The sequence below is a fragment of the Elephas maximus genome, chromosome 7 (assembly GCF_024166365.1).
Source record: "Elephas maximus indicus isolate mEleMax1 chromosome 7, mEleMax1 primary haplotype, whole genome shotgun sequence".
NCBI classification, from domain to species: domain Eukaryota; kingdom Metazoa; phylum Chordata; class Mammalia; order Proboscidea; family Elephantidae; genus Elephas; species Elephas maximus.
Window position 1 is genome coordinate 133409152 of NC_064825.1, and position 18432 is coordinate 133427583.

Consider the following 18432-nt stretch of genomic DNA (forward strand, 5'->3'; position numbering starts at 1 on the left):
TGGTCCCAGCTGACGTAAATGTTCCTCTTCCATGACCATGAGGTGATCTAGCCGTGAGGAGCCCCCAGCTCACCCAGCCTCCTGGCCCCCCGGCCCCGTACAAATGACTTCGCAGGAAGTCGTCGCTGACAGACTGACGCCAGCAATGGCTTCCTTGGCGCCTTATCGTGGTTCTCTTACCAACAAATTAACTTAGCCAGGGACGCAGAAGGGCAAATCCTGGTTCCAGATTCTCTATGGCCCCCAGCAAGACTGTGTTCTTATCTATAAAATGGGGCTATTAGTCGTTATCTCATAAGGCCGCTAGACAGAGTGGATGCCGTGCCTGGCACAAAGACAGCACGGGGTAGACTTTTTTCTAACCCGTCCTACCTCGTGGGAAGGTGCCTGGCAAGTTGATCTCTGCCTTGGGCTATGGTCACCTTCTCAAAACTCCAGGGGCCTCCTACTCCTCCCCTTCTCTGGGTTCTGGGGTTTGGAAAACAAGTTGACGTCTGTTTTTGCAGTTATCCTGGGCAAGGAAGACCACAGGTGGGCAAGGATAGGGTGGTTTGCCTTCTAGGAAGCAGCAGGACGGGTGTACTGGCCACCAGCTGCAGGTGGTGACCAGCTACCGCCACAGTCAGTCTGCCAGCCTGACTGGATGGAAGACCAACCAGCCATTCCCCTGATCTCCAGCTCATGAAGGGCCCAGGGCTTGGCGCTCCGTCTCTGTGGCCCAGTGGCCACTGTCAGTCCGCTGGCTCACTCTTTCACTCTTGAACACGTCCCACAGGGGATGTCCCCTCATTTCCAGCCGAGGCAGCAGCAGCGTCTAAGGCGTGGAGTGGGGCCCTCAGGAAGCACCCCTCATCTCTCACTTCGAAACCACCCCATTCAGTCCCGGGTCATTGTCAACATTGGTGGCCCGAAACTGACAAACCTGGGTGTCCAGCTGACTCCTCCTGGCCTTGTAAACAGCAGCCCTTATGAGGGTCTTCTGAGGTGAAGGGGCAGAGGGGAAAACTCCAGGTCTGAGTTGCTCCTCGTTCCCTTGGGATGTGAGCATGTGACAGGACAGCACGCTGACACGCCCGTGGATACACCAGTGGCCTTTGCCCACCTCTGGAAACGTCAGCGGCCTGCTTGCCGAGGGGTCCCCAGAGATGATGGGGCTACAGAAGTGCTGCCACCGCTCCATCAGGCCGAACACTTGCACTGCGGCGGCGGTGATTCTGGCCCCCAGGCAGGGCGGCGGTCCCCGAGGTGCCTGCTGCACCCCAGGCTCGGCTTCTGAGACGCCGAAAGTTGCTCAGGAAGCTTACAGTGTAAACGTCCATTAAACAGAGCCCGACGGCGTTGAGGCGAGAATGAGACTGGTGTACTTCTCACACCCCTTTTACAGAAAAGCAGGCTGTGTGTCGTGACTCCTTTAGCTTAGGAGAAATTGAAATCGTTTTCCCGCGAAGAGTGCCCTCGATCACTAACACCAATATTTTGCCTATTTCTAGCAAAATGTAAAGAGTGATGTACTGCGGACTCTGGTGAGCACTGCCGACAGGCACCACCAGGGGGGGACACAACACGGGGGAAGCAGGTCCGAAAGCCCAGGACTCTTCTGTCAACGTCTTTTCCGTGGCACTTCTCAAACAAACACCATTTGTGTTTTAAGTCAATGAAAACTCCTGAAAGTGGTAGGGTAGACAGCACTTTTAATGGGAAATTAATTGATAACACAATCTTATTTCAATTTTCTTTTTATTTTTTTAAACCGAAATGACTGTGTATATGCCATAGTCCTGTGATGAGAAGGGCCCCAGAGTCGTGTCCAGGTCTTCTCAGCATTTCATTTCTCGGATTGTTTTTTCTATATGTTGCGCATTGATATGGGCTTCTCAGTTCAGAAAACAAGGCACTATAACTATTTTATCGGCTACATTAATACATTGAAGATATATTTATTCTGTCATTAAATACACAGCATTTGAATACAATACGGTTTTATGCGGATCAGGTTCAAAACACCCAAGGCACACACTTAATTTTTTTCCTTGTTTTTTCTTTTCTGTGTTTATTTGAAGGCTCGTATTAAAGTTTCAGAATTGCTATAGACAAAGCTCCAGGGTAGACACAACGGACAGCGACGGTTGTAACTTGCAACATACAACGGTGAAGACTGGGAGATGTAAGAACACGCTACCAGAACAGTAAAGAAACCCAGTCACTGATACAGCGCGGCGTCAAAACGGAGGTGATGAGAGGCTGAGAAACAAGCTTGGCAACTGGCCGGCCGCTCGCACGAAGCACAGGCAGCCCCGTCGGGGCGCAGCCGCTGCGGCCCCAGCCCCTGTGGGGTCCTCGCTCACCTCCTTGCACGTGTACCTGGACATTTACAGATACAGAAAGGGCTCCAGTCACCGGCTTCGTAAAATCTCAAAGGTCAAGTGAAAGAAGAAGTTTTCCAATAATTTTTTTTTCCCCGTGACCAAACTAATATACTCATCTAAGAAAAGAGGTTGGGAAGAAACCGCTGGACTATGAGGTGGGGGTGGTTGAGATCTGGAAGAAACCATCGGAAGGTGAGGCCGGGGGGCTTAAGGAAGGTAAACTACAAGAAGATATGTGAATTAGAATTTTTCGTTGACCATGGAAACGTAGTGGTTGCTGCTCAAGATGGAGAATGTGCCAAAATAGAAAAAAGAAAACCGCACAGGAGCTAAAGACGAGTTTTCGTTGCTGAGGCCAAAGAAGAGGCTCAGTGTTTTAAGTTTAAATTAAAACCCAAACCCACTGTCATCGAGTTGATTCTGACCGTATAGGACGGAGTAGAACTGCCCCATAGGGCTTCCAAGGCTGTAAACCCTTACAGAGGCAGGCTGCCACATCTTTCTCCCGAGGAGCAGTTGGTGGGTTTCAACCACCGACCTTTCCGTTAGCAGCCAAGCGACTTAAGTACTGCGCCACCAGGGCTCCTTAAATGTAAATTACGCTTCCCTAAGCTGAAGGTACAGCCTACATTGTCCTAGCTCAGTTCTCTGCCAAGAGACACGTGTTCTCTTGCTCCAAGCCTTGGCGTGTTGCTTGCTTATCAGGACCTTGTTGGGTTTGTGTCAACCAGAGGGTCTGCCCAGAGCCGCAGGTGCCATGGCCTTACAGGAAGAACACAATGGTTGGGGGTGTGGGGGAGGCCTCTGCCTGAGCAGAAAGGTCACCATCCGGCTCCCCTCATCCCACCCCCAGAACCAGGGGAAAAGCCAGCCCTCAGCCACACACTCCAGGAGTGTTCACGGTGGTTGGTTTCCACATTCTGAACAATTCTGAAATAATGTAGGTTTTGATTTATACATTGAAAATAACTAAGGAAATGGCACAAAGGCAAATGAGGTCAATGAAAGGAGCATTTTTACTCTTTGATGGAAGATACCATCTGGTCAGTTTTATAGAGGTAAAGCTGGCTATGTTTCAGATAACCTTACAGTAGATGGCAAGTTTGGCAACTTCTTTGTTTAGTTCAGTTTTCCCTGTCTGCAATCAGAACCACAACCTTAGTGCAATAGTATATTTATTTTTTACAGTAATTTTGGTTGCCGTACAAGAGATTTAAGGGTCGGGAGGAGGTGCAGTTACAGGAGCTTTTGTTTTTGTTCATTTTTGTTTTTTAATAAAGTCTAAAAAGAAGAAAAGCACGAAAGTAACAGCAATGTAGATAATGGGAATATGTGTTGTTACAGAAACTATAGTGTGAAACATTGGTATCTAGAAAACAAACCCCCCCCACTGAAAAAAATTGGTAATGGGAAAATCAGTATTTGTGGCCCACACATGAAAAGTCATTACCAGATCAACTGGGTAATGCTTGCTCAAGAACTCAGAGGAAAAAAAAAAAAAAATCACCATTTTATTAACTTAAGTACCACAAATAATTAGCTTTGTGATATGTAAAGTTCAGCAAATCAACAGTCCCACTGAGTCATTTTTATATTAATGAATTAACTTAAAATGTGCACAGACGCCTGGAGAAGGTGTCTTGGCAGGTAGACATCATTCACATCTTGAGAGAGTTTGGTTCTGTATACACAATATTACAGAAACTGGCATGTAAATGCAATTTATTTAAATTACAGTATATAACAAAAGTTGATCTTAAAACCTGGGATACTATTAACACGATCTTTATATGAGCAGTTGAACGTTTGTTCCACCATTAAATAGGGTCATGGAATAGGGCCTGGTCTTAACACGTCCCAAAGGGGGAGGACAGTGGGAGGCTATTTGAATGAGAAACTATTGCTTTCTACACCAAATCACCCAACTGGAGCTAGAGACTGATCCACCTTGGCGATGTGTGTGTTTGTGGGTCAGTGCAGGTTCTCACAGGCCCTGTTGCTCTTCGGTGATGAGACAATGTAAAAATGAGCTATTTTATCAGCTCTTCAGTCTTTCAGTTGGTTTGCGTCTGGTTAGCTGCATGTGGCTCAAAGCTGCTTTGAGAAATAGCCAGCTCTCACGGGCTGTCTGCCGAAGCTCAGCAAGCCCAAAGCCACCACACTGCGCGCGACTGCAATCTACCGGCGGTCCCCTTGACGCCTGCTTTCTCTAGCGTCTGCCTGGCACTGAGCGTAGAAGTAATACCAACCGCAGGCAAAGGAAAAAAGGGACTGACTGAACTGAATTTTGCGGTGTCACCAAATGGAAGACAAATAAGGCCGAACCACCATCTTTACATTTTCTGAAACATCGTGCAGCCCCAGGAGGCCACCTACATACAGCATCTTGGCTTGAAACTCCTCTAGAGTCATATTCATACGTCTGGTGATGGAGAAACTGAGAGTCTCCCGAAGGAAGGCGCCTTAGCATTCAGCTGATCTTGAATTAGATTGGATCGTTCGAATACAAAGATTGACCTGCAAAAGGTTTTAGAACAGAGGGCGGTCCAAAGACTTGTTTTGCAAATCAGGAGCGTGTGGCTGGAAAGGGTGTGTGTGTGTGTGTGTGAGAGTGTGTGTGGGTGTTGTTTTTGGAGAAACTGCTGCACTGTGAGTTGTAACCACTTTTGAAGCAATAATTGTCCCTTGATGATGAACTTGTAGCAAAGATAGAAAATATAACACAGCTCTGCTGGTTCCAATGCATCCAAATAAGGTTGATTTAAAAAGGTCATACTTCTAGAATTATTCCACACAAATAGTAAATCACAAAATTTTGTTTTTTCTTCTTTAACTTTCTAGCACTGAAGTGGCACAAAGGCTGCGTAGTAGACCAGCCACTTTTTTTTTTCTTAAAATATTGTGCTTATAAACTATCTGTACAACTATTGAAACTTGCAGTAAAGAAAGGTATTTTAAATTGCTAAATTTTACGTATTCATTCTAGGGCTGTTCCAGGCCTAATCAGACACTTGCTCGTGAGCATTAAAAAAAAAAAAAAAAAAAAAAAATCATGTATTATAATTAGAGATGGGCTGGGCTAGTTCTGAAATCATAATAAAACCAAAACCCTGACATTCGAGTATCTTCCAAATGTGGGAGAATGTGCTGGGAGCCTGACGGGATGTTTTGCTGTCCGTATGCAATGGATGACCTCCCTTGGAAATCAGAGGTATTGTTAGAGGGGAGGAGGGGTCCAAGGAAACGAAGGGGCAGGGCTCTAAGAAGGCCTTGGGGAGGCAAGTCTGGCAGTCCAGGAGACCCCCTGCTCTCCTCCTTTTCACCTGCTCTTAACCTGCATCCTGCAGCCCACCTTCTCTTCTTCACCCTGAGTCCCGTCTACACTCCACACCCAGTGGGTCCTCAAAGAACCTGTTGGCTATTAAGACAAGCTGGTGGGATTCCTGGACACCTGGAGAGAAAGGAAAACGCCCCTGAAGTGTCATCTTCCCTGGCCTCAGATAGCAAAAGGTGCTTGCCCCCGGCAGGGCTCAGAGCTGAGGGCGCTGCGCCCACACTCCCTGTGAAGACACGGCCCAGGCAGCACAGGCCCGTCATCAGCCTTGCATCTGATCTCCCAGGTCAAAGTGGATGCTCACCTACTCTGATCTTTGCAGAGCTGAAACGTCTTCAATTGAAAAAGAAACGCTGAAAGGCAGAGAAGCCCCTTCTCACACCCCTAAACAGATGTTCCTGGCAGACAGCTGTTCTTATTCTCAAGGAGACTTTGTACCCAGGCAGCCGCACACTGGCTGCTTCCCATGGCAAAGTCCCCCTCATTGGAATCGTGACTTTGTGCTTTGACTCATGCTATGTGACATCTGTGTGGCCACCTTGGAAACATGCGAATGGATTTGCAGAAAGCAAGCAAGCTAAGCAAAGCTGGGCACGACCCTGCTCAAACTCCCCACCACTGCCAAGAACCTCATGGCCAAAGAGCCACCGGAGCGTGTCGCAGGAGGAGACGGGAGAAGAGTCTATACAGAAAAAATGTTTCTCTGCCTTTCAGGCCCAAGTTGAGGCACTGAATGAACACGCCTGGGGCCTCTCGCGGGAAGCAAAGTCCAGGAGAGAAAAAGAGGTGAGCATCGGGGGCCTCCGAGAGGCCAAGAGAATGAGGAGGGGCCTGTTCTGGGGCCGGGAGGTGACAGCTGCCCAGGAAGCGAGGCGGGAGGTCTCAGGAGGTATCTCAGGTACATTGGTGTCTGCCTACAAGAGCAAAGATCCCGTGCCAAATCGACGGGGGAGCCTCTGGGACCCAGCCAAGTGAGGTCACCTGCGTGCCGAGAGGCAGGTGTGGATCTCTTCACGAGTTAGAAAAGCTCCCTCCCCGTCATCCCATTTGACAGAAACAGCCCAAGAACCCCACAGAGAGAGCCAGGGGGGTCCCAGGCCCTTCTTTGCTCAGCCGCACCATGGACATGCTCAACACTTCTTTGGGTACCAGGAGACAGTCCCATGGGGTGGGGTCGGTGCTCACAGACCTCGCTTGGCCATCCAGCTATCTCAGTATAAGCCCATCTCTACTTATAAGAAGTCCGTGAAGGTCAAGAGCAGCCGCCCTTATCTGTCCAGCAGCTGTTTCAAAGCCCTCTCTATGTTCATTCTGTGTCCGACCCGGGTCACCCCAAGGTCTATTAGGTCTTCCTTCTGAAGGTTTGGTAAGTGGCTGCCATCGATTTCATTGTCCATGAAGGTCTCTTTGTGTTCACCCAAGTTTAGACTTTCCAGCCAATCTGCCACGTCTGGTTTAGTCCACAGGTGGACAGGTTTAGTTGTAAAAGGCTTATTTGAGATTGGCTGTTGCAGTATTGAGGGTGATGGTGACCTGCTGCGTCCCGCTGGGTTCAAGCCAAATAGGTCCCCAGAAGGGGGCTGGCTTGGAAGGCTAAAGACATCTGAGAGAGAGGGGGAAGGAGACGCGGCAGCAGCAGACAGAGGGGCGGGCAGGACCTCTTTGTTCATCTCTGTTGGCGAGACCACGGGGCTCGGGGCACGTCTTGTTCCTGAGGTCCTACTTTCACAGTCCGGGGGCCGGCTCTGCAGGGTGATGGGCTGGGCGGTGCCAGGGCGAACAGTGAAGGTGACCGTAGTGCTCCGTGTACCTGAGACGGTGCTCCTGAAACAGCAACGACAGAGAAAAGCGTCACAAGCCAAGTCGGCAAGGAAGGGGGGGACACCCAGGCCACACCGGAGCGTCTAGCGGCAGGGGCACTGGCAAAGAGAAAATTATTTGCCATGCCGGGACGGGGGCAGGAGAGGAGGAGGCAGGAGGCAGAAACTTCCAAGGAGACCCCAGAGCGCACCAAACCAGCCCACTCACCAGACCCGAGACGCGAGGAGCGGGGCGGACGCGCGTAGGGGCTGTGAGAGGTGGGGTGAGGGTCAGGGCTCAAAGAAGGCATGAAAACTGGCCCAGAATGAAGTCCTGCTCCCGTGGTGGACCGTGTTCAGCGACATCACCAGTGCCCCTCGAGGCAGTGACATCTCATGCCTCCATTTCAGCAGGTAGATGGAAGAGCGCCCTCCGGGAGCTATCCCCAGGCTTAACTGTGCAAGGGCGGGGAAGGACACCTCCCAGGCCAGCCCCATCTCAGTAAGTAGAAACTCCCAGTAACTGCATGGGGGCACTCGGTGTGATAGAATCATCCGTAAACCCAGACAACGAGGACTCATTTGTCAACATGCAGTCTGTACTGATGCAACCTAAAAAACGGATTTCTTTGCCAGTTAGCACTATCCAGCAGTGTTCGGCTTTGTCGCACGGCCAGCCAGGGACGCGCTTACGCTTGTTGTTAGCCCCCCACGAAGGCAGCCTGAGGAGCTCACTAGCAGGACGTCCAGTCCTTGCCAAGAAAGCTGGAATCTGAAAGGAGCCCATTCTCCCAGCGGTGGCCAGGGGGGTCCTTGGGCATCATCTGTGCCCTTCTTGTTCGGGCTGGGCTGGTGAAGCCCTTAGGGCTGCAGTGATGACAGACCCAACTCTTCTAGGCCCTACAGAGATGGCTGGATGACTCCCGTGGCGGGGGGGGGGGGGGGGCGGGAGTCACATCTCAAAGCCCAAAAGTTCCTTGTCCTCATATCTGACTGGCTCCCTCATTGGTCTGGCCAAGGCCTAGGGAGACTTTCTAGCCACAGGCCGGGAGGACAGCTGCTCCCTTGGGTCCTGATTCGTGTTCTTCTCTGCTGTCCTCAAACTGAAGGCATGTCTGTCCTTCCGCCCCAGCCACTGGGGAGGTGGTGAGTGTTGTGCGTTCTCTTCCCTTTCAGACTCGTTCACGTGAAGGAGATGTATGTTTGGGTCTTGCCCTGCCAGATACCGGCTGAGGCAAGCTTTTAGCCTATGCGTGTCCATTTGTTCCTGCCTGAAACGGGCCCTCTCCCTCCTGAGTGGAGTGATGTGAACTGAGACAGCCTGGGTGGGGCAGCTCTGGGTGGTGCGGACCTGACCGCTGATGGTAGTGGGCGGGCCGCAGTGCCTGGTGAGAGGGTCACGGACGAGAGGAAGAACACTGACAGCTGAAATGCCAGCATAGGGGACGACAAAAGAGGGCTAGGTGCCGAGGCCTTCCAGTTCCCATCGTCAGCCCATCTCGCCAGCTTGCGTGGGACGGTCTTTTGAGATCTGCAGCTGACTTGTGAGAAGAGAGGAGGCTGCCAACCCCTTATAAAGAGTGCCCGGGGGACCTGGTTAGAAACCAGGATTCCTGTGCCCGGCTCAGACCTGCTGAGGCCACGTCTCTGGGGGTGGGAGCCAGTGTCTGCCACGAACGGGACTCCCCCAGACCTTTGAATCCCACTGAGCCTCCAGAACCTTCTCCTGCAGTCATGCTTCTGGCCTGGTAGATTAACCAGCATGTAAAAGGCTCTGGGCTAGAAACACCACAGAGGTAACTGAAAGGTGTGAACTGGAAACACGGCCCAACAGTGCCTGGCTAGTCTACCTGCTCTGCGTGTTTTCCTTTCCTTTTCTGGGCTGCTGTTTGTCCCCTCTGTTGCCGATGTGTATTTGGCTAAAAACACGAATCACTGACCCAGGTGCCTCTAAGCCTGTGACTCTCCCCTACATGACACTAGTCACCGTGACTTCGAGTGTGGAATACCGCAGTGAGAAGGAGCGACAGTTCTGCAGGGGGACTTAGCCTGTGGAGTCAGTCACCAGGGATACCCATCCAGCCATGGGGTGTTCACATTCAGTTTCCCGGGCCCCAGAACAGGATGTGTGACAAATAGGGGACCCCGGTCTAGAACCTCACCAGGGGGAGTGCTGGCTATTGGTCCTGGCACCCTGGCTACACCAACAGGGATAAGGCAGCTCCAGGTGCACCTCCGAGGACTCTGGCTCCAGAGGCAGGCTGAGCTACCCAAAAGCAAGAGGCAAGAGCCCAGCTGGGCCCCAGGCCTTCCGTGCGGGTGGGCTTTCTCTAGTATCTAGTATCTAGACTTGTGGTTTCAAAAGTGAGGTGGGCTGTGGGGGCAGTGAGGACCTAAGAAGAAACCTGCAAACCCCCTCTCTGGTGCTCAAGCTGGACTGAAAGACACTCCTGGTCCAGCACCCCCTCTCTGGTGCTCAAGCAAGACTGGAAGGCACTCCCAGTCCAGCTTCGGTGAAAGCTAGAGCAGGGTTGGGAGTCGTGGAATGTTCTCTGTCAAGGAGGGCCCGTCTCTTTGCTCTCCAGCCATCACGCAGGTCTGTTTGGGGGACTGCTCATTTGTTCCAGTGTAATACAACGTTGAGCATGCACGCAAAATGGGCATCGGTCCAGTCATGATCATTTGGGATGTTGGCTGGGGCCGCGCACCTTGGGGGATGAGGGAAGGTGTTTTGCAAAGTGGGAAAGCATCCTGCAGGGACACCTTCACTCAGGTGAGTAACCCCCGCTCTGCTCTGTGGAAAACTGGCTTTGCATAGTGACTGTGCCCCTGATCCTGAGTCAGGTGGACCCCCAGGGCAGCATGGCTGGAGAGCTACCTTGTTGCTTTGTTAGGCTTTGTGAGACAAAGGCATGTGAACTCCCCAAAGTGGCAACAACTGCTTTAGACTGGGGCAGTAAGTAGTGGCTATCTCTGAGCCAGAGCATGGCTGCCCGGGCCCCATCACTGTGGTGGTTGTGAGAGACGAAGACCTGTGAAAACGACCCTGCCACGACCAGGGACTGGGAATTGTTTTTTCAGAAAGGCTCTGCAGGCGGCTGTGTTGCCAGGGAGTGACGAGGAGGCTCCCCGAACGCATGGGTGGGCAGCGAGAACGAGAGACAGCAGCACACACCAGAGGTCAAGCAGAAGGTGGCACTTACTTCTGCTCAGCACGACCCTCTTCTGTTAACACCCATCATGGGAGCAAATGAAAAGGACAAAATGGAATGGCTTGAGACAACATTGCAAAATTCATAAAAAGAAAAAAAAAAAAAGCTTTCCACGGACGAAACAAAAGCGGAGGTACAGACACTGGCTGAGAGCCTATCCTTTTTTGTCGGTCTCTATCCGACAAGGACGGAGATACGGTGTCCAGCCCGCATCATGGCCCAGAACTGAAAGTCAGTGTGGGCGTCGCTTTCATCTTTGGAACAGGAAATTCACACCCTCACCTTTGCTGGCTTGGGGTCATCTGAATCACTTGGAAAGAAGGAAGACATTCAGGAAGGAGTTGTTAAGAGAGAAGAAACAGGGACACTGCAATGACATTGGTCTCTGCTTGTGAGAACCGACTCATTGCTGACACCCTAACCTGGCTCCCATTGCTGACACCCTAACCTGGCTCCTGAGCCATCCTCTCTCTCCTCCTGCTTATGAAGGCTGAGCCAGCGTGCCTCGTCGGGGAGGACTGCCTGCCTCAAGTCTGCAACAGGAGATCCGGCCCAGCAGCTAATGACCCGGGCTTCAGGGCCAGCTGCGTGTTGGGAGGCTGCCGGTGCCCCTGCTGGACGGCGCTGCACAATGGACCCCAAGACTTTGCAAAGCAGAACGCAGGCCTGTCCTGGGCCGGCCCAGCCCGCCTGCCTTGGCAGCAGCGTGGTTTACTCTCGGTTGACCCCGTGGACATGATTCCCTGGACCTTCCCGGCTGCACATTATGTCGCTAAGTGACCACTGGGTTCCCGGGCAGAACACACAGGAATCGGCTGTCGTGGTTTAGAACGCACACACATACACACTCACACACACATGCCCTCTCTTGGGTTATCCTCTATCCTGTCTTTTAAATCAGATCCACATGGAACCAGGAGCACTTTAAACAGACGGCGAGTGAATGGGTGACGCGCTCCCAGCACAAGGTAACTGGGACAGAGGAAGTCAGGATTCAAGCGGTCTTTTCGCTGTTTACAGATTCAGTCTGGCTCTTGTACAACAGTGTACGTGGCCTGAGGCTGAGAGAGGCCCCTCGGCGGCGGCGATTCACCCCTGCCTTCACTCCTCACCGAGATGTGGGTGAGGCCCGCTGTGCCAGGCCCACGCTGGTGCTCATGTTCCGGACCTTTTCAGCATAAAATTCCCTCCAGCATGCCAGCGAAGCCTCTGCGTTCTGGTTACTGCCCGCTTTTAGTGACAGACCTGTATCTGGTGTGTAAACGTACCTGAGTTACTCTGTTAACGCCCATCATGGGAGCGAATGAAAGGGACAAAATGGAATGGCTTGAGGCAACACTGCAAAATTCATTAAAAGGAAAAAAACATCTTTCCACGGATGAAATGAAGGCAGAGGTACAGACACGGGCTGAGAACCTATCCCTGTCGGTCCCTTTCCGCCAAGGACGGAGACACCGTGTCCAGCCCCCATCATGGCCCAGAACCGAAAATCAGCGTGGGCATTGCTTTCATCTTTAGAACGGGAAATTCAAAACCCGACAGGCGGCATCCTGATAGGTGGGGCATTAAAAAGACACGGGTATGGTGGGTACCAGCGGTTCACAAATTTGCCCACGGCCTGCAGTGTGGCTAGAGCCGCTCCTTTCACTTGTACTGTGCCCCACCTGTCCCGGGCCTGGGTGTAGTGATGCTTTCTTTTGTTTTTTTTTTTTTTAGAAGAGAAAGAAAGTTCTGATGATTGAATAAGCTTTAAACCAGAATGTGATGCCTCACAGGCAACCCGCTAAAGAGACTGCAAAGGCAGAAAGGAATTCATCCTGTAGGGAGCTGAGTGGATGCGGTCCCTGACATTCATGTGTATCTCTATGGCAGGACGCCTACTACATTCATGCTCGCCTCCTTCCCCCAAACTGGGAGGCGAGGGCGTGGCCATCAGTCCTATGACGGCTTTCTCACACTCAGGCCTCACAGTCCCCCGCCCTGGCTCCGAGCGCCGTAAGGGGGCCTTGTCTGTCTGCAGGAAACGACTGCTGAATGAACAGCTGACGATCACCGCTCTCCCCATTTCCCAGATGAAGACATGAAGTGACTTGATAAAGGTTACAGAGCCAGAACTCGGACGCGGGGACGGGGAGAGGAGGAGGGCTTGGGTTCAGCAACCTTCCACCAGGAATCCAGGCCTTTCTGCTAGAATGCTCACATCTGAGCAGATCAGGGCGCCCAGCATTAGGGAAACACGCCTGCCCGCGACACGTGCTTGCTGAACGGGCCTCCCCGCAGACTGCGACGTGCGAATTCCAGAAAGCAGACAGGGAACCTGCCGTTTGAAGAGCAAGGATAAGACACTCCAGTCGGTGTGTGAGAGAGCACACGGGAAGCAGGTATCTGGACCCCTCTAACGAACGTCCGCCTAATTATCTATGGTCTCATTCACTGACATCACCTGGACATTTCAGTCGGGGCGTGAACCGGTAAAGCAGCCGTGACGGCAGGGAGGTTGTGAAAATGCCCATAAGCGGTGCCATTATCGAGTCAGTTTGGATGTCCGTGCTCTGGGACTAGCTGGGCAGAGACAATTTTTTTAACAGCTCACACTGATTTATTTTAAAATCAAGAGGCTGTCAGGACAGCGCTGGAGAAGAGCTGGCGGCTTGGCCATGGTGAGGGTGGCTGCCTTGGAGGGGGCAGCTAGGGGGCTCGAGATCTGACTTTCCTGAGATGTGGCCCACGCACACAGCTCCAGGCAGCTGGGACCCCGTGGGGGCCTCTGGGACCTAGAGCTCCACCAGCCAAATGAACCTCCTCCCTGAAGCCCACCAGGGCCTCAGGTGAAGGCCAATCTCAGCTTCCCTTCCAGCCCCACCACAAAGAGCTAGGGGCTCCAGCAGGAAGCCTGGGGGACCCAGCTTATGCCACAGGGGCCTCCGCAAGCAGACACTCCTCCATGCCTTTCAACGTAGAGAAGGTGAAGGTGAAACGGACCTTCGCTGTGGAAATACTGATGGAGGGCAGCAGATTGATTTCTCTGGCTTTCCTGGGTCTTAGCTGGCGTGTTTCTTTGGGTCAAAACACAGCATGTAAGTCAGGCACAGTGCGTGGGGTTTTTCTGGGCACCTAGGCACTTGTCCCTTGGATCAACCTGCTCGTCTCCAGGGTGCAGGTCCTTCATCTGGATGCCTGCGGTGGCCTGCTAATGGGTCTCCCTGCGGTCACTTCGGGCTGTATGATTGAACAGAAGCTGGGTAATCATCACGGAATGATGCGGAGCCTTGGCTGGACCCCTCCAAGGGCCGCCATCACTCCGAATGTGGTCCAGCTCTCCACCTGCCTGGCCCTGCCCACCGCCTCACCAGGCCGCACTGTTTCTGCGGCAGGAAGGGTACTGTGTGACCTCGGGGCCTTTGCACTCGCTGTCCCCATGCCTGCAATGCTCCTCTCCTGGTTTTCTGCACAGCTGGCTCCTTACGGGTCCTTCAGGTCGTTCAAACGTCACTTCCTTATAGTGTCTGTGAGCCGTCCCGCACACGGCCGCTCTAACCTGCTAGCACATCTGCGTTCCTTTTCGGCACTTGTCATGCTTCGGGTCTGCCTTGTTTGTTACTAACCGTGGCGCAGTGCTTAAGGTGCTCGGCTGGTAACTGAAAGGTTGGCAGTTCGAACCCACCAGTCTGCTTCCGTAAAGATGACAGCCTTGGAAACCCTATGGAGCAGCTCTACTCTGTCCTGCAGGGTCGCTATGACTCAAGAACTGAGTCAATGGCAGTGGGCTTGGTTTGGGGTTTTGGGTCCACATCCCCCCACAAGGGAGGGACCGTGAGTTTCTTGTTCTGTGGTAAATCCTGGGCTGAGCAGGGTGCGTGGGACCTAAGAGGTGAATGGTAGCTATTTGGTGAATGAATGAACCAGTGAGTTCTGCTGTCCCTGGTTTTGTGTTCCTCTTGTTACCCCGCCACCTCTCCACCTCGTGTGAAGTAGCAGCTCAGTGCACTCCTGAGCCAGGAACTCTGGAGGCCAGGGGACCGAGTGTTCAGATGGTCTTCCAGCAGTCTGCGCCTGGGGAGCCTGCCCATTGGAGCAAAGCATCCTTGGTCCACAAGACCGACCACACACCACCTCCAATGTGAAAATCGTGTACGTGTGGGTTACATGTGGGAAGAACCCTGAAGAGTACAGCGCAGGGTGCAAATGAACGGTGTTCCTGCGGCTGTCCCTACGGTTGCTGGGTGCCCTTCGTGTGGGGCACGGTGCTGGCAGTGCCACAGGACTTCATCCTGGTGGCTCAGAGCCTCAGAGGGAAGAGCTGGACCGCACGGCCCCAGGCTCCTGGCTGGGTCTCCAGGGCGCGGTACTGGCCAGGCGGAGAAGCCCGTGGGATAGCGGCCACTGCACCGGGCTTCTGCAGAGAAGAACCAGCTGACTTCTTGCAGGGACTCACGCTCCTCCCCTCAGGACTCAGCTCCCTTTGCTTGGATCTGGGTTTGAGACGTTCCTCAAAGATGAGATTATTTCCTGGGGTAATCAAGCCTGGCGGCAGGCGCGCTTTCCCCAGACTGCCCACCAGTGTCATTTCTGGCGGGTGGTCCCAGAGCAGGCCCGAGGAGGTACCTCTGGTGTTTGTTTACTGAAGAAAACTACTTGACTGACATCCTTTCACTGACGTGTTTGTAATCGAGACACTTGGAAATCCCAAGCCTTCCCTGCTTTCAGGGAACAGATACTGGCAGCAGGAGCTCATTCGTGGAAAGACAGCCGTCTGACCTTGGAGCTGTTAGGGGAGAACCCAAGGGCAGAAGCACTCCCACAGGGCGAGGTTAGCCGAGGTTTCTGCCCCTTAGTCAACGAACCATCGATGGAGCAGCTCTGAAGATGAGCCCTTTCCTGGCCACCCAGGCTTGTTTCTGTGGAAATGGGACTTGCGCTCCACTGCCTGTCTGTCGTCTCGGAAGCGTGGCCAGGTTTTCAAGTTCCCCAGCAAAACTCGTTTCTCTTCCTCAGTAGGAATTCCCTGCACCCAACTTCGCGCCTCATTTTGCCCAGGGACATTCGTGGTTCTAGAACTTTAGATGCATTTAAAAGTGGCGGTGAGACGCCCGCCCTGGCTGAGTTCACCGGGCTTTGTCTAATCCCCAAGACGGGTAAATACCCAGGCCCATTGGAGAGCCCAAGGCCCAGCCAAGCAGACACAGCCCCGCCTGGGACATCTGGCCGTGTGGGAGAAGGAAAAGGGGTCGGAGCGCTGCTGATGGCTATGGAGGACACAGCACCAGGGCAAGAGGAGGCGCACAGCCACACGCCCGGACAGCTCTCCAGGACCGCTGGTGGGACACGAGCTGGCTCTGACTTGTCCTTGTCGGTATGCTCTGTGGCCACAGTTAACGTCCCGAGTGCTTCATCTGCCCGGTTTTGTCCGAAACACTTGCTGTCTTGGTGAGGTTGTTAGATCAGAAAAGCATAGGTGCTGAGTGCCTGAAGTTACTGACCTTCGTCTTGTCCTTGGGCCTGAGGGCTGTCCTATTTCCAGCCTGGCTCCAAGCACATCCTTGGCTGTGAGCAGCGAAGGACCTGACACAGCCTCCCGAAGCTCAGCAGTGCTGGTGACCACCTTGTGACCGTCCTTGCCTGGTCTCCACTGCTGGGTCACCCAAGAGCCCGGGCACTCAACTCAAGGTGTGTTCCGAAGGCCTGAGAGCAGCAGCCTCCGCAGCCCAGCCTTGCAGATGCTGTGAGATACTTGCCTCTTCCTTCCAAGGTAATCCCTGACCCCAGCGAGAGGCCACGAGTTGAAGCCTGAGACAGCCTGGAGTTGGACGTCTACTCCGCCCCTTCCTGCTCAGAGTCCTTGGCCTTGTCACTTCCCCTCTCTGCCCTGCCGTTTCCTCGTCTGCACCGTGCTGCCGGGGAATGTGGGGCCTGGCATTGGTGGAATGCTTTATCGGTGTCAGCAAATATTCCTTGGCACAGCCCGGGGTGGCCACGCTGCTGCACTCCTCTAGAAGTCCAGCGGGATTCTGCTGGGACGTCTGCCCTGAGACCCCTCCCTGCCCAGGTCCACCTGTAGGAACACTGGGCAGGAAGAGCCTATGGACGCCTGCGACTTAGATTCCCACTCTCACACGAGAGCCCCAGGAGGGTGTCCAGGCTGGGAATGAATAGACTGGTGACGGATCATGGGGATGGCGTAGGACTGGGCAGTGTTTCATTCCGTCATGCATGGTCTGGCCTCGAATCAGGGGCCGACTCGGTGCCAGTGAACAACACGACAATCCAGAGGCTGCTCAGAGAGGAGGCCGAGTGCATGCAGTCCCTGGAGCTGAGGGCGGGATGCCCTGGGGCTGCACACGGCCCTGAACGGTGAATCGGTCTCTCCAGCCCTCTAGTAACTCCCCTCCCCTCCTCACTGCAGCCGCTGGTGGCAAGCGGACAGAAAGTGGAAGTTCCTTCTGAAGACCTAAGCCAGGCCCTGGCTCCCCTCCTGCTGGCCACCCACTGGGATAAGCCACTTGGCCTCTCAGAGCCTTGGTTTCTCTTTCTGAAAAATGGGGGTAATGGATGCCTGCTCCCCTCCTCCTGGGGGGTTGTAGAGACCCTTCACCTACGTGAGAGGGTTATGTAAAAAGTGTAACGCGGAGATGAGGTGTCTTGCTTGTTACTTCCACGACAGTGTAACGACTACAAGAGAACACACATAGCAGCTGAACAGCCCCATTGGTGCACAGTGCCAAAGGGCAGGCCAGCAGGCTTGTAAGATTTCTGAGGCTTTGCTCCGAGTCCGAATTGACTGGATGGCAGCTGGTTTTCAAAAATATGTATTTGTAGGTATGTCTGTTCACACGTCTCCCAGAAGTAGGGGGATCTGCGGCTCCCCACCTGGGGGTGCTCTTGAATGCCATGGTGAATGGCCTGCATCCTGTGAGAGGACAGCATCGTCGTCTGCCCTCGACCAAGGCCAGCCCACCAGGACTGCTCTGACGAGGACTGAGAGCCGTCCAGTAACTTATCTACGTCCACCCTGAAAGACAACAGAGAAACTGTGGCTCCCGGCCCGCATCCCAAGACCCGGCGTGGCGAGACTGCTGATTAACGGACGGGGTTGTTGGACTCAAGGACGTGCACAGCAGCCATGTGAAGAAAGACACCGTTAGTCAAAACGATGAATCCTGAACTTAACATCAGTGGGGGGAATGGAAGACGAAGAACGCTGCCGCGTGGGGAACTACGAAATGGCAAAACCAAGGACAACGAGCGGTGGCTGTGGTGAGAATTACGGAACACCTGTCACGGACAGCTGCGTGGACTGTTCTAGAGGTAGCGTGCTCAGGGCGACCCTTCTGGTTGGGCTGAGGAACAACACCCACATTTTGTCCCCAGTTCTAGTGGCAGTAAACCCTGCGTGAGACCATGAGTGGACGACCTGGGGACAACTGGATGTTTCTTCTCTGCGAGGCTTGCCTCCTGGAATAGGGTGGTCCGGTTGGTGGGAGGAATGCGTTTCCATCTGAATTCACTAGTAAAGCCATGACCTAGGGCCTCTTGTTACGTCAAATCAGTCGGCGATGGGAGAGGAAAGGGAGAACGCCCACACACGCCACCCCACCCAGACACGCCCACGCTGCCCACCACCCCCCGCCCACATGGCTACTACTCTCCTGCCACTGAGTCAGAGCTCAGTTTTGGCTTTTTTGAGGCTCTCCCTGGTGGCACAGTTAATGTGATCAGATGCT

The 18432-nt window shown here is 53.4% G+C and overlaps 1 protein-coding gene across 5 annotated transcripts in view; it reads right to left on the reverse strand.

Annotated features, from left to right (window-relative positions):
- Nucleotides 1–1717: 1717 nt before the first annotated feature.
- The window catches only part of SHANK2 (SH3 and multiple ankyrin repeat domains 2), a 37462-nt gene continuing 20747 nt past the window's right edge, over nt 1718–18432 (reverse strand). For all 5 annotated transcript variants that reach the window (XM_049892755.1, XM_049892754.1, XM_049892752.1 and 2 more), the window contains one exon: nt 1718–7524. In XM_049892755.1, the coding sequence (XP_049748712.1) occupies nt 6969–7524 (556 nt within the window). In that variant the 3' untranslated portion in view covers nt 1718–6968. The remainder of the gene's footprint in view (nt 7525–18432) is intronic.